We start from the raw sequence: 25,514 nt of genomic DNA, 5'->3' as shown, positions 1-25,514 counted from the left end.
GATCACAACATATCAGATAATAAAGATGTTACAGCTTATAGTGTTTTACTTATTGACATGCCCTTGTACTACACAGGTATAGTATTTAATTAAAATGTACTTCAAGTTTGATGTAGTTTCTCCAATGATAGAATTCAAAGATGACTTGAGAAACACTACCATATTAGTTGTGACTAATACCTGATACTATTTAGATTTAGGAATTACATACTTCTTACCTAAGATTCCAATTAATTTTTATTTTTATTATTATATTAAATATTTTAATTACAATATTTTCTACAAAATGTCCTTTCAAATCACATCAGAAAATTGTTGCTAGACAACAGCAAAACTTAGAAGGAGGACTATAACTCAACTGTACATAGTGTTTTACTGTTTAAATTATATCATAGTATACCATACAGTAATATCTGAAAATTTTATTGCATATACTCAATCGTGGCATATATTTGGAGCTGGTTGCTAGCAGATTAAAATACTGCCAATACCTGCTTGTGTTAGATAAACAAAGTGAAAGTGAGAAAATGAAGTACAAATTCAGTGTTCTGATGAACAAGACTGAAGACCTGAGAAAAAGAGTTAATGCCCTGAACAACATTAAAGCATGGGGCTCATCAGGTACTCAATGGTCCAACAATACTAGTTCCTGATCCTGTGCATTTGCTGTAGCAAGAGATCACCAGGAACAGAAGGTGCTGGTCCCACAGAGCTTGAAATCCCGTGGCAACTTGACTCTGAGAAACAAGGAAATAATATGTAACAATGCAGAAGACTAGGGTATATCTTCCAGAGGCAAAAATTAACAATACTGGGGCTTGTTTGTTTGTTTTGTTTTGTTTTTATTGGCGCATTAGCTACGGAGGCTATAATGCGCCAAGACCAAGTCGTATATAAAAAATTTTTAAACTTTCAGTGACCTACATAGTTAGGTCACTACCAATACTGGGGCAATCATAGGACAGATAATATTATTATATATGCTGGTACTAATATTAAACACAAGCAACCTGAAACTTTTTCTTTTTAAGATGATGAAAGTTGTCTTTTTTTTTTTTTTTTTTTGTCTGCAACTGACAGAAGACATGGGAATCTCTTCTGTCAATAAACAGATACTCTTGAATAGAAGCAGTGCAGAATACTGCCACATGAAATAATTGTAATACTTTTAAGATGATAACAATTAAATGACTAATATTTAGTTAAATAACATAGGTAACAATAATATGACACTAAATTAAATTCAACAATATTTGTAAATAATCATTTTTCTTAATAATTAACCAACAAGAAAATTAAATATTTTGCTAACTTCAGTATTACTTAATGTAAATAAACAACATACTTTAATATTTTTTGTGGCCTCAAAACCATCAAGTTGATTTAAAAGTTCTAGCATTGTCCTTTGAACTTCACTGTCACCTCCAGATCCAGCATCAATCCGTGATGATCCTATAGAATCTATTTCATCCATGAAGATGATTGATGGTGCATGCTCCCTAATAAAAAAACAGATAATATAAATTGAATATTTTATTCATATTAATCCAAGATGCTTTGAATTTTTTTTTGAATGGCAATAAAAAAAAAAAAAAAATAATACTTAATAAAAATCTAACTAGTTTTCTATAACGTCAGTGGTGTACTTCTCACGATTTTCCATTAAAAAACTAAAAAACAGGTGGGCTGGCATTCAGTATCTGTTCCCCCAAAACTTTTGTTAATCTGACCCAAAAAAAAAAAAAAAAAAAAAAAGTATGTATATATGTGCGAGTAACTGGGTATATGTATGAGTAACTTTTTAACTGGGGGAGGGGGAAGAGAAATCCTGTTAGAGATATATAACAGAAGTGTTTCATCCATTGCCTTTGGGAAAACAAGATGTCAGCTACTCAAATAAACATTGCTCATTTAAAACTTGATTACAGACTGTAATCAAGTTTTAAAATACACAGAAGGGAGTCCTAGGGTGCCTCGACAATGGTATTTTTATTTCTGTAAATAAAGAAATAACTACACAGCTTGTATAATTAAAAGCATGAGAAACTCAATTCTGCATTTAGTAAAGTACCCAGCAGAGATTAATGATGAAAGTGACATAAAAGTAGACAAGATTTTTAACCAAAATAGTTTCATAAACCGCAAGATAACACTAATCAAAATGAGGTATCCATTCCCAGGTCAGTAATAAGTGGTAGACGATTAAACAGAATCCATATATTTTGATGTGCATGCCCTCATCTACAATCAGCTAGGCATATGGACGACACAAAAGGCAGTCAGACCAGAATGAAGGTGAATATTTCTCATTCATCTTGTGGTACTGGACTAAGTTTAATACTTTAAGGAATACAAAACTGTATTTCCATTATTTTTTATTTCAACTGCCTCATTGAGGCAGTTGGGAAAAAAAAAAAAAAAAAACAGAAGCCAAATTAAGCATCATGCCATTAGAATTCATGTGTTTATATAGTATTTTATTATGGAGAGTTCATTGTAAAGTGATCCAATCGTAAAGCAGGCATCCACTGTACTATGCATCCATTCATCATCAAACCATACTTAGCTGTACTGCTAACAATACAGCTAAGTACAGCAAATAGTGTTCAATATAAATTACCATCTTGAAAAAAGACGGTCAATAAAATTGGTACAGGCTGGCCTTGATTAATTTGTCCTGCAAGTGCAGGACGAATTAATCAAGGCCATTTCTGTTTTAATCAAAACAGAAATGCATTAATCGAATATTATAATCAATAGGAAAAATTAATTGGTTCTTGACCTTCAGAGGAATGTCCATAAAGAATTTTAAAAATACCATTTAAATAACTTTTTAACTGTATACCAAGTAAAAGATAATGAAAATAATTATAGAATTATGTTTATTGCATAAAACAGTGGTTCCCAAACTGCACCGTGAAATATTTTGAATTTGAGGGAAACAGTGATAATCTACATCTGTCGGAGACTGTGCAAAATATTAGCTCGAGGTAGTTAACAGTTTCAACATTAATTATTAAGTTGTTTGGATCTAACTACTTAATAAATGGAACTGTTAGGTATTTCTTTTGGCCTAGGAACACAGTGAAAAAATTACTGAGACACTAAAGGCACTGTGAACCGAGAAAGTTTGGGAACCTCTGGCATAAAATACACAATGAAGAAACTATTTGTTAAGGAAATATTTGAATAGTGTTGGCTTTCTTTTTTTTCATCAATCAATTTCTGATAGCCAACAACATTTCTTCTCTAGACCCTATCAAAATAAATATCACAGAGAATCTCAAACCTTTTGTTTGAGGTTCTCTGCGACGCGAAAGATTTCATCTAGTGCATTTAAAAATTCTAATTTTTAAATGCAAGTGACTATTAGTGGAAGACAAACAAGTAACACGTCTTCTTCCGATGGTTAATGGAACAAACTGAGGCCGGCAGCGGGCAAAATCTTGTTTATTGCCCGTCCGATGTGCAGTAAGTTTAGTGCACGATTCAAATCTTTTTCAACTATCATATAAAAAAAAAAAAAAAAAAAAAAAAATCGCGTTAACTACATCTTATATAGCACAATTTAAAAAAATAAAAAAAAAAATTCTAATACAAGGCACAATTTCTGTATGTAAGAAGCTGAGGGAAAACATCATGAATAAATTAAGCCAAAAAAGTAAAAGGATCTGACTGGTTAAAAATAAATTCAATTTCCTTTATTTTGACTGAATCAAGTGAGAGTATCCATACCTAATTACTGCATTACATCTCAATTTATGCCACATACTCTTCAATAATGTCTTGCACCCCTTGCTCAAGACTGGACCAGAGCTCCCACTTACAAATTAAAAAAAAAAAAACTTAGATTGCAACTTAAATAAACCCAAAAAAAACCCCCTAAGTTTTCATCATATAGTATAGCAACACAAATAAGATAAAACTTACCATGCATAAATATCTTTTATTTAATTGTAATCAGAATTTATCCCATTCAGTTCCCTCCAGATTTATTTTTTGAAGTTCTTTCATTTTTTTTCAAACGTTCTTCGTATCTTTTATGACAAGTTCCTTGTATGACTTCTTTTACCAATTCTGATTTAGGTTTCCATGTATAGCAATTGATTAGATCTATTTATAGCCTGTTTTGCCATTAGTCGATCTTTCACAGTTTCTGGTTTAAGGGAGTTTGTGGCTTGTTTTTATATGGTTTACTTGGGAGAAGATTCTTTCTATGCTTGCCGAAGAGTGAGGTAAAATAGTTAGACTGGTCATAAAGTTAGATAAAATCTTATATTTAGAATTATTAAAGCCATCTTTTACATTACGTAACAGATACCAAAACTCAGGGATGGTTTTGTAGGAGAGGTCTAAATCTTGATTTAAACGAAATGATCTTCATTCATCATCTAGAAGATCTATTTTGTCTTCAGAAATAAGGTGAGGGAACTGCATTGCTAAATGGAAAATTGAGGATGGCAATTTGGCATGATCATGTATCACTGCTGGGTCAAGAACAATGAGACTGGCAATACTTCCATAGTCATTTAGAGGAAATCTTTTTCTGATTTTCATACAAAGTTCAACAAGAAATTTTAAACAATCATTTTTAAACCTGCTTTCACTGTAACCAAGTGGTGTTGAATTTAATAAGGCCATACAACGGCCTCCCAAATATATTTTATTCAGAGGCTTATGATTTATTGCATTGCTTGGATCAATTTCAACCAGTTTGCACGAGGTAATGACTTCTTTTATGAAAAAACTAAGAATATTTTTATACTCAATTGAAACCATTGAATGAAGTAAGTGCAATCTGAAATGCTCAGATTGAAATTCAATATTCAGGCAGTTTATTTTCTCCAGTACATATCCTAAAAACAACATATGCTTAGTTTCTTTGGTGATCATAGTATTGTAAATATTCTCTCCACCATAGATTTTGTCAATTTTTGATCGAGACCGAATATAAAGAACTAACGCATCCCACTGCTCAATAATAATTTTTATTACATTGCCACGGGATAACTAACGTGTTTGTGCTAATCTGGGGATTTTATGCTTAGCAGTATCTACAACATCTTGAACTCTTAATCTTTTACTACTATGGGAAAAATAACAAGAGATATCTGTTATAAATATTTCTAGATATGATGGTAGTATGACTGAATGACTAGCACATAATGCAAAAGAATGGCAAACACATCCATTATAAATACTGATGGTACATCCTTTTTTAGCAATGACTGGCACCCACTCTTAGTACCCATCATAGTGACATAATTATCACTTCCAAAGCCAACGAGATTACTTATTTGAATGTTTTTTTCCTATGAAAAGATCTTTTACAGCTTGATAAAGCCCTTCTGAAGTACCATTTTGGACACAAACAGTGTCAAGTAACACATCTACAACATCAAGTTTTTGAATATCAAAATATCTAACAACAACAGCTAGAACTTGCGATAAAGATAAATCTATACTTTCATCTATTATCATTGAAAACTTGTTGTTTCTGCATATGTTAGAAATGTATATTTTTTCATGATAGACTATGCCATCTTGTATAAGATAAGAGACTTTAGTCGCCTTCATCTGAACTTGTTTTGCAATATTTCTATCATGAAATGCTTTCTTACATGCTTCTAGAAGGTGATCACATTGGGCAAATGGAATATTACGCTCAGAAATGAGTGCAGCAATTGTTAACTCTGCCTTTGCTAATTCTTCATTCTCCATAGGTTTACTTTTTGTGAAGAACGTGTCTAACGTTGAACTTGTCTTAGCAATATTTGCACTTTTTTTATGTTTAACTGTATTTTTATGTGCTAGTAACATCGATTTATTGGCATTCTTTAATTTCATTTCACAACAAATACCGTAAGACGCACCTTTCTCATTACTGTCTTCTTTCAATCAATCCTTTAATTCCGGATCTTCTAACCATTCATTTCTAAAATTTTGAGTATACCACCGTTTACTCATCTTTCTCTGTGGGGAACAAGTTTCCGACATTGTGGGCAATTTGTGGGTATGGCTAGTTAGCAGTTATCTTATTTAAAAATGTTCTATAAAATAAAAAATAAAGCACTAATCCATTAACATAAAATAGAAATAGTCACTACAATTTAAATTTATTATATCACTGTATGTAGTACACGCATAAATGTAAAAATCACACCAAATAATGCAATAATACCACGAACGATCACGAAAGACTGTGCAGTAAAGACCGCCTTCTGCCTGCTCAATAGGCTGCGCATACATGTTAGTAACACTAATGAAAACCATAGTGTAGAACCCTGTGAAAACTTTGAAATCCTTTTACATTTGTAGTATTTTGTACAAGCACTTGAAATATTACAAATTATGATCAGTATTGTTAGAATATACAATTAAGAAAATTGTAACCTGTTATTAAATGTATTAAATTTTATTGTATTTACAAGAAATAAAAATAAATTTTGACTTAAAATTAAAAATTACCAAAAAAAACCCAGATAATGAGATATTTTTGTGAAAAAAAAACCTATCAACCCATATGACAATCAAAAAACCGAGGCATGGGAGCTCTGGACTGGACCGGTGGAATACAGGCTAAAAGGTATAATTTTCACGAGCTTTTAATTGATCAATAAAGCCTTTAAGGCCTAGAAAAAATGACTGTGCGAGTGGCAGTCTTTGGATGAAAGAGTTTGCTATGTGACGACATAAGGATTTTATTTATGAAGAGGTAGGAGGTCTCTCACAGGATTTTAGTTTGATTTCAAGTAGCACTTTATTTTTACTCACCTAGCCATGACAAAAAGTTCTCTAACCATTCTAGAACCTTCACCAATGAATTTCTGCACAAGTTCTGATCCTGATACCCGAATAAAGGTGCAATCAGTGTGATGGGCAACAGCTCTAGCCAGCAAAGTTTTTCCAGTACCTGGTGGACCATACAGTAAAACACCCTAAAAGTATTTTATTTTAAGATTTTGTACACTTAATGGGCATTACTTAAGAAAAAAAAATAAGTAAGATGCCATTAACTTAACTTTTTTTTTTTACAAATTTATTATATTTTTAAATCTATTATTATTTTTAAAAATTAAAAATCTATATTCTCAGCTGAATATAGACCTAATTACCAGTAATAAATTATACACAGGCAAAAATCACACACATATATTATAAAAATACATATATATATATATATATATTTTTTTTATAACATCTTCACACCGAGTTTATCATACCATGAGTGGTTTGCTCTACAAGTCTCAGTATAAATTGTTTTTATTTCTGTTTTTATTTCCCCCTTTCATTTTATTTCCTTAATACTAAAACTGATTCAATGCTGAGCTGTGAGAGTAGAGAATACATAAACACCACCTCATAAATGTAAAAAAATAAGTTGCATCACTTGTTTTTCCCCAAAACAAAAAAGATAACCTTAAAATTATTTTATTTTAAAGTACAGCAGACTCTATTTACCAGGACACTTCAAGATTCCAAAAAAAAAAAAAAAAACCAACCAACCAGAAATCATAAAATTCAAGTAATAACTGAATAGGTATAAACAGATGTTTCACAGCAAAGTCGTAAACAGACAAGAAGCGGCGTTTATAAGTCGGTATTGGAAGATTTGAGTGCCTATTATTCTTGCAACCCCCAACCCCTAAAAAAAAAAAAAAAAAAAGAGAAAGACCAAATGTTTAGTTTGTTTTAGTGTGTCGCATTGTCGTGTTCTGTCGCACCACAAAAGGACAAATTTTGTTTTGTCAGGAACGTCCGAATTTTTTTAATAGCATTTTTTTTTTTTTGTTTAGAAATTGCAAAAATGATGGACAAACGCAAGAGTTGTGCTTTCAATTAAATAAAAACTTGAAATTATTCAAATGTTTGAAAACTGTGCATCTGTTAAATCCCAATGAAACAATGTTGGTGACCAAACCATACACGAAATTGTAAAAAATAAAGGGAAGCTATTAGATTTAAAATCAACATTGTAAAAAATAAATGTGTGTCCAATATTCACTACTCGCACATTGGACACGCAAGTAGTGCATGCATGGTAAGTTTTTTTATCTATCGTCATACGTTTTACGTAGATTGCTGAACATTTTTCGAAACAGTAAGTCCCTGACTTGCGTAGCTTTGAACTTACATTATTCATATTTTTTTTATATGATTGAAGATTTCAGTGAAGGGGAGACATTTCACCATAATAACGCAAAAACCCACAGAATTCCAGCCATCAGTATTATTGCAAATGCAGAGAAGATAAGAGTTTACCACCAGTTTATAATGAATTGCACTAACAGAAAAGCCTAGTAACCCAGAAAGTGCAAATTGTTTATGGCAATGACCTCCAGAAATGTGCTTTAGTAAAATGTGAGCTCGCATGGGGTGATAGTGAGTTTGCCTTAACCCTGTGCAGTTCTTTTCAGAAAATTTAATTTTGACTGTTATCATGGTGCTGATTAAGAGAATAAGTGACAGCAGTACTAGTAAATTTATCAAGAAAAGAAAAGCTATCGATTTGGATCAGAAAATTAAAATAATAAGGAGGTATGAAAATGGCCAAACATTAACAATTATCACGTGGAATTCAGATTTGTCAGTGGCAACGGTGAACACAATAAAGGAGAAAAACAGAATACAAGAAGTGGTTGGCATTAATGAAGTTCAGCTATAATAACCAAAGCTACGAAATACAAATCGGTTTTTACAGTACAAAAACTATATAATATCAGTGTAAAAACACCATAGACAAAAGACAGTACAAAATCATGTGTTTTTTCTTCCTTTTATGTTTCCTTTTCTTATGTGCCACTCTGGCTACTTCACCGCTGTCCACAGATAAAGTTTTTAATTGAACTAATTAAAAATACATAACTATTTTTCATCTGAGGATATTGTGGTTTTAAAAATTTTGTCATATCAGGGATGTAGCAGCAATATTTTATTTGGCATTCCCGAGTTACGTAAAACTAGACTATGTAAGAATTTCTGGAACGTATCTCTTACGTACGTCGGGGACTTGCTGTATTTTTGGATTAACCGGCAAATCGATTATCCGGGAATTTTTTTTAACCATCTATCCCAGAAAAATCTAGAGTCTACTGTATAATGTATATTTTGAGTTATACCACTGTAGAGAAGACAAAACCTCCAATTTAAAATTGATTCTATTTTGTAAATTATTGAAATAAAATTAATAGCTAAAAATGAAAGTTGTAGCACTTGTCAGTTAAGAATTCTTTAATTGAAAAGTACAGTAAAATCTTGTTAATATGAAGTACATGCCATTCTCCTTTGTAATAAACAAATATACTTACATAGAAAAGGATATGCTTTTCTATTACAAAATTCGGTTAATATGTATTACAAAGTTAGTTTTCGCCATGTGAGAAATAAATATTAATTTTGTATGTTTAATACAAATCTTAGCACAGCTGTCCAATTACTACATCTATTAATGCCTCTGGCCATATGGTTCCCTGCTTCCCAAAGGATGGCACTGACTTGTTAGAAATTATTTTTGTGTAAACAAAACCAGTTTATAGTAGCTACAACATGTAAGTGCATTCTGAAAAACATGTTAACTTAACAAAAGAATAAAAACAGTTTTTCTAAGTTGCTTACAAACACTCCCTCACTCTCCACGGGATTAAGGTCAGTTGCAATTGTCACGCCAGTTCAAAGAATCTTTTGCTACAGTATACGGTAATCTATTTTTTGTACCATTTTATCTTAGCTGGCAAATTAGATGCATGATACTGGAGCAGCGATAAAAAACAGGAAACTAATTCCTGGTTCAAAACACAAGGAGCTTGAAACTAAACATTTCAAGTGGTACCAACAAATGCATGCCTCTAATTTGCCAATATCAGGTCCAATTTTCCAAGAAAAGGCAAATTATCTGGCTCAGCAACATGGAATTAGCAACTTCAAATTCAGCAGTGACTGGCTCCAAAAATTTAAAGACAGTAATAACTTGGTTTTGTGAAATGTTTGCGGCGAGTCTGGATTAGTCGACAAGGAAAAGGCTACAGACTGGTTATGTTCTGTCGGTCCATTCTTGAAAAATATGAGGCAAAGGATATTTTTAATCTTGATGAGACAGGCTTATTTTATAATTTGCTGCCAAACAAAACATTTGCTGTTCGAGGAGAGTCTTGTCATGGTGGAAAATTAAGTAAACAAAGCTCACTATTCAGTTATGCTGCAATTCAAACAGCAATACAAAACTATGTCCACTGCCGATTGTTTTCCAAGCCAAGATGTTTTAAAGAAGTTAACCAACTTCCCTGTGATTATGTAGCCAATACATGTGCTTGGCTTACGGTCAAAATTTTTCAGTCTTGGTTATCAAAAGTGGACAGAAGAATGGCTACAGAAAAAAGGAACATTTTGATGATTCTAGATCATTGTACAGCACATTCTGCCGAGACACTTAAGTTGACAAATACACGGCTGTTGTTTGTAACCTCCCATTACCATCTGAAACTGAGTGGTCACGAGCAGGAGTGCGGTAGTATACACTCTTTGAGTAGACCAGGGATCAAGCCCCTGATCTACTGTACAAGATACAGTCAATCTACCAACCTGCACTGGATCAGCATGGCAGATTATGGTCCACTTCCCTCAACATGAATTGTTGAGGAGGCTTCCATCCTGCAGTGGGTGATAATGGCTGCAGTTTACTTTTTTTTTTTTTTTTTCCAGTTTTTTTTTACCACCAGTTTTATGCAGCCACTGGATCAAGGCGTTACTTATAACCACAGGCGAGCATACAGAGCCTGCCTAATAAGGTACTTGATTCTCAACATAGGAGGGAGGGAGAGAACAATTTGCAGCTAAATTGTAATGTCTTGAAAGCTATCTGTAAGCTTGTTATTGCTTGGGACAGTATTGCATCAAGTGTAATAATCAACTACTTCAGAAAGAGTGGCTCTAGAGAGAATATCATTTAAAAACACTCCAGCAGACAAATGTTGGTTGGTTGGTTGTTGGGTTTTATTGGCGCATTAGCAACTAAGGCTATAATGCACCAAAACCAGGCAGACAAATGTGTTAGCAACACTGAGGAATGAGGGAATTTGAAGGAGCTATGGATTTTGTTGGCAAATTTAAAGAGTTTGTGAAGGCACATGTAGTTTCTACTACAGCAACACAACACCAGAAGAGCTGCTAAGCACCAAGCAAAATTATGTTTTTGTTGCCAGCGACAGCAAAAGTGAAGAAGCACACATACTACCATCTAAAAAAGATGCCCAAAATGCAATGAGCATAATAGAGTATGTGTTGGCCTGCAGTACCGTTGATAAACAAACAGTTATTGCATTTTATAATGCCTGTGCTGTAGTTAAAAATGCATATAGGACAAAAACTGTGCAAACTTTGGATTCTTTCTTTAAATTAGATTAATTTATCAAAAAGTTAGATTTGTATGTCTATTTGTATGTAAGGAGAATTCTTTTACTGTGATACTAAAATAATGTATATATCAAAATATACTGGTGTTCAAAGAAATAAAGTGCATCACCCCTTAAAATTGTAATTGTCATCTGAATAACATAAGTATATGGCTATATTTCTTACATACTGCATCAGATAAGATTAACATGCATAGGTGATGACATAATATTGCATCAGCTGTTACTTTCAGCTATATCTGCATGCTCTGCAAGAGTTGCAGTCATTCCATGCTTTTGTCAGGATTGTGAGTTACATGCAGCTGACACCACGAAGAAAGAGTGCTATTGTTGCTTTACGTGAGGAAGGATGTTCTTCCCGTCATATTGCTTATAGAGTGCTTGTAATCAGTCGACAGAGAGTAGATTTCTTTCCAAACTTAAGAATACTGGTTCTGCTGACAGGAAAAAAAAGGAACCGGACACAAACATGTCTCTATGCCAAAACAGGACCATGTTTTGAAGCGCTTATGCCTTAAAAACAGTAAAGCTTCTTCGTCTGAGCTGAAAAGAGAATGGGAAGAACATATTCCCAGAAGAATGGGAAGAAGTAGCAAGTGCAGTAACAGTCAGAAGACGCCTCTTCAAAAATGGACTTGTAGCCCGTCATCCTAAGAAGAAGCCCCTCCTCACAGAAAAAATGAAAAAGGCCAGATTAATTTAGTGTAAGGAGCATGTCAGTTATTTTCTCGCACGAGAAGGAATTCAACCTGCATGGCTGTGATGGGAGACACGATTTGCCGTAGAAGTGAAGAATACCATCCATACTGTATGGTGTCTACAGTGAAATTCCCTACCAGCTAAATGATATGGGGGTGCATTTCATATCACCTGCAGTTTATAAAAGATTCCGTAAATGCCAATGGATACCTCGCAATTTTGGAAAGCAAATTGCTGCCAAACATTAGAGACCATTTCAACCAGCCAAGTAACTGCATCTTTCAGGATGACTCTTGCTCCTTGTCATCGGGCGAAAAGTGTAAGTAGGCACTTCTGTAGTTACTTTAACTTCATTTCTGCATTAGAGGGTTGACAGTAATGTGTTTACATTTGTTACAGGTGAAAAAAATGGTCCATTACAACTGTTAGCTGGCCAGGAAACAGCCCAGACCTGAATCCTATAGAGAACGGTTGGCATGCATTGTGTGGAATCTGCAGTTGGCAGAAAGAAAGAAACCAAAGACCCTTTATGAACTTCAGGAAGCCATAATTCATGTTTGGAACCCAGAACTATCAGTTGATTATCTTCAAAAATTGATCTTGTCAATGCCTCTACGGTGTGCTACTGTCATCAGGGCCAGACACAGTTCAACTAAATATTAGTTTTCACCTGGTGAACTTTTCATTTTGTTTTCTATTTAAAATGATAAAATGAAGCAAACTGAGGGCTTCTGATAACATTTTAGCCATAATTGTTGTTTACCAAGACTTGTATAAAGGTTGCAAATTCTCATTTTGGAATATTTTGAGAGCATCTGTCAAATATTACTTAGCTCGCCTTAACCATTAATAAATATCTTTTGTTTATATTTCTATTTGTGATGCTAGTCATTAATGTAACATACCATTGCAAAAAAGGGTTAGAAATGTGAAATTCCTAGGTGATGCACTTTCTTTGAACACCAGTGTATATACTGTACAATATTTTCATTTCTGTTAATTGCTTTTCTCTTAGTTTATCTTACAAATAAAATAAAATCTTTAAAGAGTGTGTTAATCCTACTGTATTGTTAGACAAGGCTTTTGTTTTTTATTATTTTTTATTTTAATTATTTTATTTTATTAATTTATTTTTTTATTTATTTTTAATATTAATATTTATTATTATTATTCATAGATATATAGCATGTGCCAAAAAAAATAAAAAATAAATAAATAAAAATAATAAAAAAATAATAAAGGTAAAATTTTGACATTTCGAGGGACGTTACTACAAACCTTGTTATTACAAAATGTGAAAATTTAGGTCCCTTGAACTTTCTGTTAACGATTCTATTGTAATCTCATATATAGAAATAACACGGAAAAAAATTTAAAGTGAAGATAATTAACAAACCAAACAAAATATAACATATCTACAATGTATCAGAATTGATAAAAAGTATGTAAAAAAAAAAAAAAAAAAGATTTTAGCAATAGCTTCATGGTTTGGGAGGAGTCCTAAATCATGAAGTAAAAAAATGAAACTGTTAAGGCAATTTTATTAACTTTTATAATGTATATAACATTTATAAGCAATGACTGCAATGAAGGAAATACATAATTTTATTTACTTTTTTTGTCAATTTGGGAAACTATTGCTTTCAGAAAAATAGAAATTATCACTGAAACATTTTGGATCTAGTTCATAAAGAGATCTTTCACATAAGTCTGTTAGTAGTAAAAGTTCTACCTGCTGTGTCCTGGTACATGAATAAAGCTCAAGGTACTAATGTTTTTTTTTTAACCTGTTTTTAATGAAAGCGATTGCAAAGGAATATGACAAACCAAATCAGTGTGATAAGATTAACCAATTATGGTTAATCATGACGTTATCATTTAGACTCAGGAGACTTCCTAGACTGGAGAAGTGTAATATTTAACCAAACCACAAGGGTCGGTGGAAGTGGGGGGGCAAAGATGCAATGGATAACTATACACTGGTCAGTTTTACTTCGGTGGCTTGAGTGTATGCAATTTATGATCAAAGGTGCATTACAGGATTATCTTGAGAAGCATAATATCTTAAATGGATCACAAGGCTTTGTAAATGGAAAAAAATCTTATGGTTATTATTATTATGTTATTATTTGGTGGTCACGGGCTCGAACCCTAGTCTGATCAAGAAGGGTGTGCTACGCACTGCTGCTCCTGCCCACCTGGCTACGGAGGCACCAAAATCTCATGGAGCCAAACTGATAAATTACTATGACATGGTCACATAGCAGTTAGACAAAAAATAATTTTTGATATTATAAATTTAGACTTCCAACATTTGACATGGTTCCATGTGGAGTGTGCTGTACAAGATGGAGAATATTGGGATTATGGGAAACATCCTGGGGGGGGGGGGGGTTGCTGTGAAATGGATGAAACACAGGAGGCATTATATTTCTGTTTAATTTCTCCTGTTTTCGGGATAAGCAGTGTGATCTTTGCACTCTGACACGTTGTCAGTTCTGAACCGGTACAGTCTTTAGAGCCACATCTGTCACACATGGCTATTCCCCCACACGCTGTCTGGGAATGCCCAAATTTCTGATACTTGATTCAATGTAATGCAATTTGAATATACAGTACTGTGCTTCTGTTAAAGGTTTTGGCATATTGATATCAAAATCAGGTTTCAGGTTTAGATGACATTGCTATTTCTTCTGATAGCAATTCTCTTGATTCCAGACTCCTCTAAATCCACTATCCATTTCAACTTCTATAATGCTAGCAGCAACCCAACTAAGAGTTGACTTGTTAGTGTGCCAAGTGTCATGTGGGGATATCATGATTGAAAGTTTTCTGAAACTTTACACATTCAATAGTTTTCAGTGTTTTTCCTACCATTTGCTCCTGGAAGAATGTATAATTAGAAACATTAGGGCTACAGGAGAATTTGTTTCTGTTCTTTGTCTTTATGCACTATTGATAATGTCTTCCACTTCAACTTGAGGTTTTTAATGCTGCTCATTAAATTTTTTTTTTAGTCTAGGGAGACTGCTTTTTTTACCCAGAGCTTGTCATTTAGGGACCAAAGTGCAGAAAATAAAAAGTTAGTAAAAAGAAACAGGTTAATATACATTAAATCAAAAATTAAGTTTACAAACTTAGGAAAACTTTTAAACAACTTATACAGAAAGAAGAGCTTGATATATTACTGAAAGAGCTGTAATCACTGATACAATTACTGGCAACTATTTGGTACATCTACCCTTTTCACAAAACTGAGTACTCTTTCAGTAAGAGCATTACATGTTTGTGTAATGCAATATAAGGCAGGTGGAGAGATATGTAGGGATGCAGTTCATTACAAGGATGGGCAATACAAAAGATTTAACTTCGAATACTGCATGGTAGCTAGCACCAGACATGCCAGTATGAGTATCTCTAAAACTGCATCCCTAAAGGGATATCAGCACATCACTGTGTCTTCTGATTGATCCAATAACCAAATAACATCCAGCAATTGGCAACCATGTGTTTGGAAATGGCTTGTGATGCTAGAGACTGTCAATGGAGGCTGACAAGATTTGTGCAGGCTAACAGAAAGGTTAGTCAGTTAAATAACAACCCTGTACAACAGCATTAACTGAACAGTAATCTGAAATGCACAACTTGTGCCTTGTTAAAGATGGGATATTACAGCCACCAACTCAACTGAGATCCAATCATGTCAGCAAAAAAAAAAAAAAAAGGTACAGTTAACAATGGCCTCAGGAATAACAATACTGGAGAACTGGAAAACACTGACAAGTCCGACGAATCCTGGTTCCTGTTGTTTCCCATGAAACGAGGACCAAGGACATGACAAAAACAGAATGGGGAATCCATTAGACAAATCCTACCCATCAGACAAATCCTACCCAGGAGCTTAGAGGGGAACAGGTATCCTGTGTGTTATCAGACACTCAGCCTAAAACACTGATGGATCCAATATCTCTCTATTACAGAAGATTTAGGAGAAGTCCGGTTGGCCTGCCTCTCTAAAATCCACTCATGCACACCTTCTCGATGGTAAGCCCTGTTACGTCACTTAGGTGGCAACGAACGTGTAGAGTGGTTCTCTTCAAGACGCCTGGTCAGCGTGAGGAGGAAAAGACCAAACCCTCCAGCAATGAGAGCACAACAATACAAATGGCCCTCAGTCCCCAGCAGCTTTCACTCTCCCTCTTACGGCAGCGAGAGGATCAGAGTGGAAGCAGAGGGTGCTAAGAATCTCTGGGTACGACCAGGCTGCCATGCACGGAAATTGAACTTGGCCTGTTATAACGTACGATCACTCATCGGTGAAGACAGGATATTAGAGCTGGAAAAGGAATTAGAAAATGTGAATTGGAATATCATCGGTTTGGCTGAAACAAGAAGAAGAAATGAATCACTTATAAGTTTATCAAGTGGAAATCTGCTGTACACCAATGGAAACAGTGAAAGGAGTGAAGGTGGAGTTGGGTTTCTGGTCCATAAAGATTTTAAAAACAACATTTTGGAATTCAAAAGTACGTCACCAAGGGTGACGAGACTAATACTCAAGATTTCTAAGAGGTACAAGCTAAAGATTATAATGATTTATGCACCAACATCGAGCCATGATGATGAAGAGGTTGAAGAAATGTACACTGAAATTGAGAGTCTTCTAGATGAGCAGAAAACCCACTACACTATTATTATGGGGGACTTCAATGCTAAGGTTGGAAAAAGGCAAAACAGCGCAGAAAGAGGAACTATAGGAAATTTTGGAATTGGTGAAAGAAATAAAAGAGGTGAAAGACTTGTGGAATTTGCAGAATCTCAAGGAATGTCAGTAATGAACACTTTTTTCAAGAAAAGGGTGAACAGAAAGTGGACATGGAAGAGTCCAAATGGATTAACAACTAATGAAATCGACTTCATCCTCACTAACAGAAGATATATTGTGAATGATGTTACCGTCCTGAATAAGGTAAATGTTGGAAGTGATCACAGAATGGTAAGATGTACACTTGATATAGATGTAGGAAAGGAAAGGAAAAAACTGACTCGAGTAAATAATACAAAGGTCTTTGAAATAACAGAGGAGGAGAAAAAGCAGTATGTACTGGAACTGAAGAACAAGTTTGAGCTTCTGCAGACTGCTCAGGACCAAGATATCGACGAGGAATATTACAACTTTCTGAAAGTGATAAAGCCCAAGAAACTTATAGGGAAACAGAAATCCAAAGAAGAAAAAATTAGTCAAGAAACACTTGTCATGATGAACCAAAGACAACAAATGAAGAGCAAGAAAAACACTGACAGGGAGAAAATTGAGTATACTGAGTTATGCAAAGCCATTAGAAAGAGACTCAGAGAGGACATAAGAAGATTTAACACAAGAAAAGTAGAACAAGCATTAAGGGAAAACAAAGGATTTAAATCAGCAGCCATGAGCAGTAATACAGAAAGACAAATGATACTGAAACTGAAGAATAGCGATGATGTACTTATAAACAGCAGAGAAGGCATAATTCAAATAGCAGAAGACTACTATAGAGAATTATACAAGGAGCGAGGGAATGATACCAGCAGTGGGGAAGATGGATTGCAAAGTAGCAACACATACGACATACCCGGTATTCTTCCTGATGAGGTAGAACATGCATTGAAGAAAATGAAGAATCGGAAAGCCCCAGGGGAAGATGAAGTTACTGTAGAGTTGTTAAAATTGGGAGGAAGAGACATAACACAAAAACTGGCAAGGCTCTTCACAAAGTTCATTAGAAAAGGTGTGATGCCTAAGCAGTGGAATAATGCAATCATAGTTTTGCTGCATAAGAAAGGAGATAAATCAGAAATTGGAAATTATAGACCAATTAGCTTGTTATCCCATATCTACAAGTTGTTCACAAGGGTCATTACTAACAGATTAGAAAGAATACTTGATGAGAATCAACCGAAAGAGCAAGCTGGCTTTAGGACAGGATTCTCAACTATGGATCACCTTCACGTAATATCACAGCTAATGGAGAAAGCAAATGAATATAAAACACCATTATGCCTGGCATTCGTGGATTATGAAAAGGCATTTGACTCCATACAGCATAAGGCAATGTTTCGGGCATTGGAAAGACAAGGCATAGATACTCCATATATTATGATCTTGAAGAAAATATATGAGAGTGCTACATCCTTTATTAGACTAGACAAAGACAGTAGCAAATTTAAAATCGAGAAAGGAGTCCGACAAGGAAACACAATATCTCCGAAGCTGTTTACTGCTGCCCTTGAGGAAGCTTTCAGAAGATTAGACTGGTCGCAGAAAGGAGTCAATGTGAACGGAGAGTACCTAAACCATTTACGATTTGCAGATGACATTGTGGTCATAAGCCACGATCCCAAAGAATTAGAGGAAAATCTTAATCAGTTATGCACAGGTAGTAAGGATTTTGGACTAAAGATGAATATGGCTAAAACAAAAGTAATGATGAACAAGTATGCCACGGAAAGGGAAATAATGATTGAAGGAGCAGTAATTGAAAAGATGGAGTCATATACTTATCTGGGACAAGTTATTAGCTGTAATAATGATAAATGGCTGGAAGTCAAGAGAAGAATAAATTTTGGATGGATAGCATTCAGGAAATATAGTCACATACTGAAGAGCAATATCCCAGTTTGTCTGAAACGTAAAATAATGAACCAATGTATACTCCCCACCATGACTTATGGAAGTGAAACTTGGGCACTCACCAAAAGAATGGAAGAGAAGCTAAGAACTACACAGCGAAGAATGGAACGAATTATATTGGGAATCAGACTGTTAGATAAGAAGAGAAACACATGGATTAGGCAGCAAACTCAAGTAAAGGACATTCTTATCAAAACTAAAGAACTAAAATGGTCTTGGGCAGGACACATAGCTAGAAGACATGATGACAGATGGACTAAGAAAATAACAGAATGGTACCCAAGAGGAGCTAGAAGAAAACCTGGAAGACAAAGGCGGAGATGGATAGATGAAATTCATGAGTTTGAGTAGTAAATGGATGGCCAGTGCTCAAAACAGAAGGAACTGGAAAGTTGCTGGAGAGGCCTTCATCCTGCAGTGGATTGAAAATGGCTGATGATGATGATGATGACCCAGTGTCAACAATGCAGATTGAAGGTATAATGGTGTGTTGAGTTTTTTTTTTTTTTTTTTTTATGAAAACCCCCAAATACGAAAGGCATCAAAACCTATAGCATTTAGTACCGTGCATGGGTTGAAGGAGAAGTATGGGGGGAGGGGGAGGGGGATGCCGGAAACTTTGCTCTAGAGACTAAACATGGGTTTCACCACTTCAAGCCTCCAATAAGCAAAGTGGTGGTATTTCACATAGTGCACAGTGGGATTTTTTGAGAATTCAACAGGGAATTCTAGAAACCATTTCTGACCAGGACATCCATTTATGGCTACAATGCATCCAATTATTACTAAGTTCTTCCAACAGGATAATACACCATGACACAAGGTCAGAATTGTACAGAACTGATTTCAGAAACATTACTGAATTTAGCTTACTGCAGTGGTCTTCCCAGTCACCAGATTTCTATTCAATTGAGTACCTGTGGGATGAGCTCTTCAAAGTAGAGATCCACAACCACCCAATTTAAAATAACTGTGGGAAGCAGTTGAGCCAACACTTGACATCTCATTGAGCCCAGGCCATAACAAATCCAGTCTGGTTTGAGAGCTAAGGAAGGGGCGGGGATCTACTCGCTATTAGGTAGGTGTACCTAATAATGTGGCAACTACACTGGTGCTTGGGACCACACATGGAAAAACTGTAATAGATTGGGGGGGGGGAAGAGAGAGAGAGAGAAGACAGAAAGAATGACAGAATAAGAAACAGATTAAGAAAGTACATAATGACAGTAACTTCTTGGTTGCGGTGACAATTTATCTAAGCAGAAAACTCGAAACAAATTAAACATTGTGCTGATGCAAGTCAGTCCTAAGAAGTTCCAAAAGAAATTTACACTTTCGATCTGCCAACCCACACTGGACTAGCATGGCAGATTATGGTCCATTTCCCTCAACATGAATTGTTGAGGAGGCTTTCATCCTGCAGTGGGTTGATGATGGCTGCAGTTTACTTTTTTTTTTATGTCCCCCCCCCCCTCTTGTAAGTTATATCATTCAACAACCAATTAAGATTGAAACAGAAGTATTCACAAAATATTATTTACACAATACACACATACTTTTGGTTGAGCAATTCCAAGTGCTTCAAATAACTCAGGATGTTTCACTGGCAATTCAATGACTTCTTTTATTTCTTTAATTTGTTTGTCTAAACCACCAACCATTTCATACGTTGAGTCTGGCACTTTTTCCACCATCATAAGACTGACAAGTGGATCCACCTAAATGAATAAGGTAAAACAGAGTCAAACATTCATATTAAAAAACATACAGCAAATAATGAATCCAATTCCAAAATCAGTCACCTTTTATTATTATTTATATAGAATAATGGTAATTATTCTAATAACTTTGATTAGAAATGTATAACTAAAAGCGAATGATCAGAACATTCGTTCTGGTATGCCAAGGTAACCAAGTGTTTATAAAATAAAGCAAGTATAGGCTCAACAATAAATGCTATAAATATGCAGTTAGTATGTATCATATGCTTTTCTTTCTTATAAGAGAGAATATAACAAAATTTTCTTGAATGTAATTTTCTTACATTTATTTTTTTCTAATTTGGTTAAAACATTTATCCTTCCTAATATGTAATAAACAAATTAAACTGAGGGAGGTCCTTTACCCACTGTAAAGTGAATAAAGTGCCTCTCTTAGTCTTCACCTTTCCAAAGACTAAGTATACATACTTTAAAATTAAATGTTTTTTAAATAATATTCAAATGCATATGTTATGAGTATGTAATTGTAATATATAAATGCTATAAGACATAAATAAAGTGAACTTGTGTATACGATTTTGGTTGGTTTCCAAGTTACATGAAACTTCAACTTAGATTTTTGGAACGGAATTCTTACATAAGTCAGGGAGTGCCTGTATAGATGCTATTAAAATTTGTGTGTTTAAAATTGAAATATTATGTGTGGTTGGGCTCAGGTAACACTTATTTTGTAGTGTTATTTGTAAAATGACAATGAGTCTTCAAAAGATATGTTATCAATCTGCTACATCAGAATTCATATATCCTTTAAGTTGGATATGCAGATCAAAAATGTGTATTTTGAAATGCCCCTTAATGCAATAGTAAATTCCATAGGTGAATAGGTGTTATTGCAAGAACTGATGGCATCATGGCATGAGAAATGCAGCAAATGGGAGAAAATTGCTGCTTTCATACAAGAAAAGTCACTACCAAAAGACAAGGTAAGATGTGATCATCAAAACACAAGATCAAGGTGGATGGGCAATGCTTTGATCAATGCTAACCACAAACGCTTGATCCAAATAATTGGATCAAGTGTTTATGGAAGAAATGTCCATAAGTGCTATTCATTACCACAGAATGCTTATTTTAGAGAGCTACCGTTTACAACAGAAGTAAAAAAAACATCCTCAAAAGAATAAATATGGGTCAACTCAACATCCCTGGAGAGTTGACATTAATGCTACAACCACTGGATATTTGTCTAAATTGGCCATTTTAAATGTCACACTGAAAAACAATACACACAATGAATGGCTGCTGGAAATCATAGTTCACACCAATAGAAAAATCAAGACAAAAAAAAAAAAATGCATGGGCATGTATTTTGCTTATACTGGTTGAAAAGAGTTTCATGAAGCCTAATTTCTCAAGGTCTTAACAACAGTGGCATATCCTGATTCCTGCTGTTAACAACCTTTTATCATCAGTAAAAGTAGACAAACTTCATATACCTTTATCATCAGTAAAAGTAGACAAACTTCATATACCTTCATCCATATCGCTAATAATATTGAAAACAGCAATAATAAGGAGGTCCAGCACTGAACCCCAAAGGATTCCACTAATACCAATGGTACAGGAAGAGCAGTTCCCATTAATAACAACCCTTGGCCTTCTGCCACCCAGTCATCACTTTATCCACAGGTTTAATATTCCCCTAATTCCAAAGTGCTCCAATATGTACAACAGTTTTTCATGTGGAAAAAGATTAGAACCAATTCCCAATATCAACAGGACCCTGTTTTTTGCCTGTTTCCTCGTCTCTCAACTAAGATTAAATTATTTGGTTTCAGATGAAGATTGCAAGTTTTTGTTCCCATCCAGACAAGCAAAACCAACCTGCAAACTCAATAACTATATCCCAATGGCCAAAAAATTAGCTAAACATGTTTGGTGGTCATTTATCATTTGAAAGAACCTTTATCCCAAGACTGCCACCTGGGTTTCTGCCCATATGCAGCTTAGTTCTCAGGCAATGATGTGTCATAACCACAATATATGGTTAGTATTATTATTAACAAATTAGTGACTTATCACAAATCATTTCTTTCAACTCTAACAAAGACATTAATTAGAACAGAATGACCATTTGGCCTTGCAGCAGGTATGGCATCTACACCCCCACCACGAGGAGGTAGGTCACCTTATCTAGCAATTGGATATCGTTCAAACCATAAACGTGATAAATTCATCAAACACTTCTAATGTTTGAGCCAACTCAACCAAAGTTACTCTGGAGAGGGTGAATACCCCCCTCCCCCCAAAGCCTCGCTTGGAGGCCATCATAATTAGAGCATTCCAGAACAATGTGGCCTGTCTCCAGCTCTCCACAAGAGCAGAGATCTGAGGTAACCAACCCCAACTGGTGCAGCCTTGACCTCAGGCCATGTTTAGTCAGGACAGAACAGACCACCAGTCCAAACTGGAGCCAAGGCTTGCACTGGCTCAGGGTATGCACAGAGGGGATAAAGGAGTACAAATGCCTTTCCTTTTTCAGAGATAGACACCATATGGCAGACCTAATGGACTATCTCATTATTAATCCGCCTCCACTCAGTTATGTTAAAGGCCGCATCCATCTGCCCAGGACCAGACGCTGAACCTTAGGTGGGCCTTGGCAACCTGCAGGTTATCCGGCTACCAGCTAACACACAACATCACTGTCCCATCCCAGAGGCCTTGGTTATTCCCAGAAGAGCAGGCCTCTGTGCAGAGTGAAGGATCTGACGGACACAAGAGTGCTCGACTCTCCCTCCCGAAGCCCCAGCTGCATATGTCAGGATTGGGCCAAAGATGTTATCATAAAGGAGGCGGAGGGCTCCTCCTTTAATGCCCCAATTCACGCGGGTGACTCACAGGAGCCTGGCATATGCCTGCTTCACCTTCTCTTGAAAGTAACTGCCATGGGCCAGAAATGTCAGCCACTCTTCCAGGTAAACCCCCAGAGTGACAAACGGGCGGTCCTGACTGTAACTATACCCTAATAGCCAAAAAATTAGCTAAACATGTTTAGTGGCCAATTGAAAGAACCTTTATCCCAAGACTGCCACCTGGGCTTCCGTGGGTGACTCGTGGAGCCTGGCATATGCTACTTCACCTTCTCTTGCAAGTAACTGCCATGGGCCAGAAATGTCAGCCACTCTTCCAGGTAAACCCCCAGAGTGACAAACGGGCGGTCCTGACTGTAACTATACCCTAATAGCCAAAAAATTAGCTAAACATGTTTAGTGGCCAATTGAAAGAACCTTTATCCCAAGACTGCCACCTGGGCTTCCGTGGGTGACTCGTGGAGCCTGGCATATGCTACTTCACCTTCTCTTGCAAGTAAATGGCATGCACCAGAAACTTCAGCGACTCTTCCAGGTACCCCCCCCCCCCCGATACAGAACCTTCTGTTCTACTTGAATGGAGAAATCCACAGAGCGACAAATTGGTGGCCCTGACTGTAACCATACCCCAATAGCCAAAAAAATTAGCCAATTTGGTTGCTATTAGTAGCAAATAAATCTAGCAGCTGTGAAAATGAACCAAGTTTTTTGTTTCTGCAAAATTGCTGCAGTCCTCAAGGACTGGCACAACTTTTGACAAAGGTACAGCAAGATGAACTCTCAATATGAAACTTGTTAACCTATCAGCAAGATTTATTCATTTGTATTCAGGATCAGGAAAAATAAATATTTGAAGACTACTGATTTGTGAAAATGAAAAATCATCATCTTGTAGAGCTTTGTTTACATACACAATAGTTGCAAGTTGGATTTTCATAACCTGGGGAGAAAGCCAGTAATTTATCATCTCTTGTGATTTTTAAATTTGTGTTGCTTCAATATAAATAGTATTAACCATTTATATTTAACATATGGATAAAAAGATATGTACTGTTAATTATTAAGATTCTTAGCAAAGCTTATTACCTTAGTACTCACCTCTAGATCCATATTGGTTAGGGTTAAATTTACATAAAGGAAAGTAAAGAGAGTAAAAGTATAAAGTAAAAGTTCCAAATTATATTGGGAACTTTTAATTAAATTTTTGTAGGAGTTCATCGATGGTGGTTTTATTGCTTAGGGATGTGCAATCTTTTAATGTAGAGTCTATGATCAATAATTCTCGTAGTATAAAGTGATACAATATATCAGATGGAAACACGCTAGCATCCTATGACTTATCACTTTATACTAATGTAAACGTCGATTACACACTACAAAAATTACGGGAATATTGACCATAGACTCTACACTAAAAGATCGCATGTCCCTAAACATCAACAGTATCCTAGAATTAACTAGCCTTTTTAGTTAGAGCAAAACATTTTCGGTTTGGGAAGAAAATATACGAACAAGTATATGGCCTTTCAATGAATGGGTTTGGGCATTTCTGCCCCACTTTCAGAAATTTATCTTGCCACCACTGAAAACCAAAAAACCAACTATAGGAGAAGTTTGTACCTGGGTGAAAAGATCCTGGGATAATATCAAGTTGAGATCGTTTTCAAGTCATTTAAGAAGTGTGGCATTTCAAATACCATAGATGGAACTGAGGATGAGACAATATATGAAGACAGTGATTCGTCATCAGACACAGATGAGGACAAGCTAATGGACGGGAGTTTTGACAGTGATGAGTTGTATGAATTTTATGATGAATAAAACTTGAGTTCAATAACTTTATGTAATACTTTTTTTTTTTTTCAAATTTCGGGCCCCAAAATTAAGGTGCGTCTTATACATGGGGAAAACACTTTCCTTCTAAGATTAAATTATTCATGCGATATGCAGATGACGTATTAATTATAAGCAATAAAACCACCATCAATGAACTCCTACAAAAATTTAATTCCATCCACAACAGCCTAAAATATACTTTGGAACTAGAAAAAAATAATAGTATTAATTTTCTAAATCTGACTGTATATAATCCGATAACAAACTTAAAATGTGAACATACAGGAAAAAGACACAACAGGGA

The 25,514-nt window shown here is 35.2% G+C and overlaps 1 protein-coding gene across 1 annotated transcript in view; it reads right to left on the bottom strand.

The window, feature by feature from the left end:
* Positions 1-25,514, bottom strand: part of LOC150090709 (26S proteasome regulatory subunit 8) — a 122,879-nt gene that overhangs the window by 19,383 nt on the left and 77,982 nt on the right. Inside the window, exons 6-8 of the mRNA XM_090372340.1 lie at positions 20,337-20,498; positions 6,775-6,938; positions 1,346-1,499 (exon numbers count right to left, since the gene is read on the bottom strand). Of these exons, the coding sequence (XP_090228466.1) occupies positions 1,346-1,499; positions 6,775-6,938; positions 20,337-20,498 (480 nt within the window). The remainder of the gene's footprint in view (positions 1-1,345; positions 1,500-6,774; positions 6,939-20,336; positions 20,499-25,514) is intronic.

This window comes from Mastigoproctus giganteus, chromosome 1 (genome assembly GCF_048544385.1).
Source record: "Mastigoproctus giganteus isolate SK-2022 chromosome 1, ASM4854438v1, whole genome shotgun sequence".
Lineage (NCBI taxonomy): Eukaryota > Metazoa > Arthropoda > Arachnida > Uropygi > Thelyphonidae > Mastigoproctus > Mastigoproctus giganteus.
This window is presented reverse-complemented; position numbering and strand designations above follow the sequence as displayed.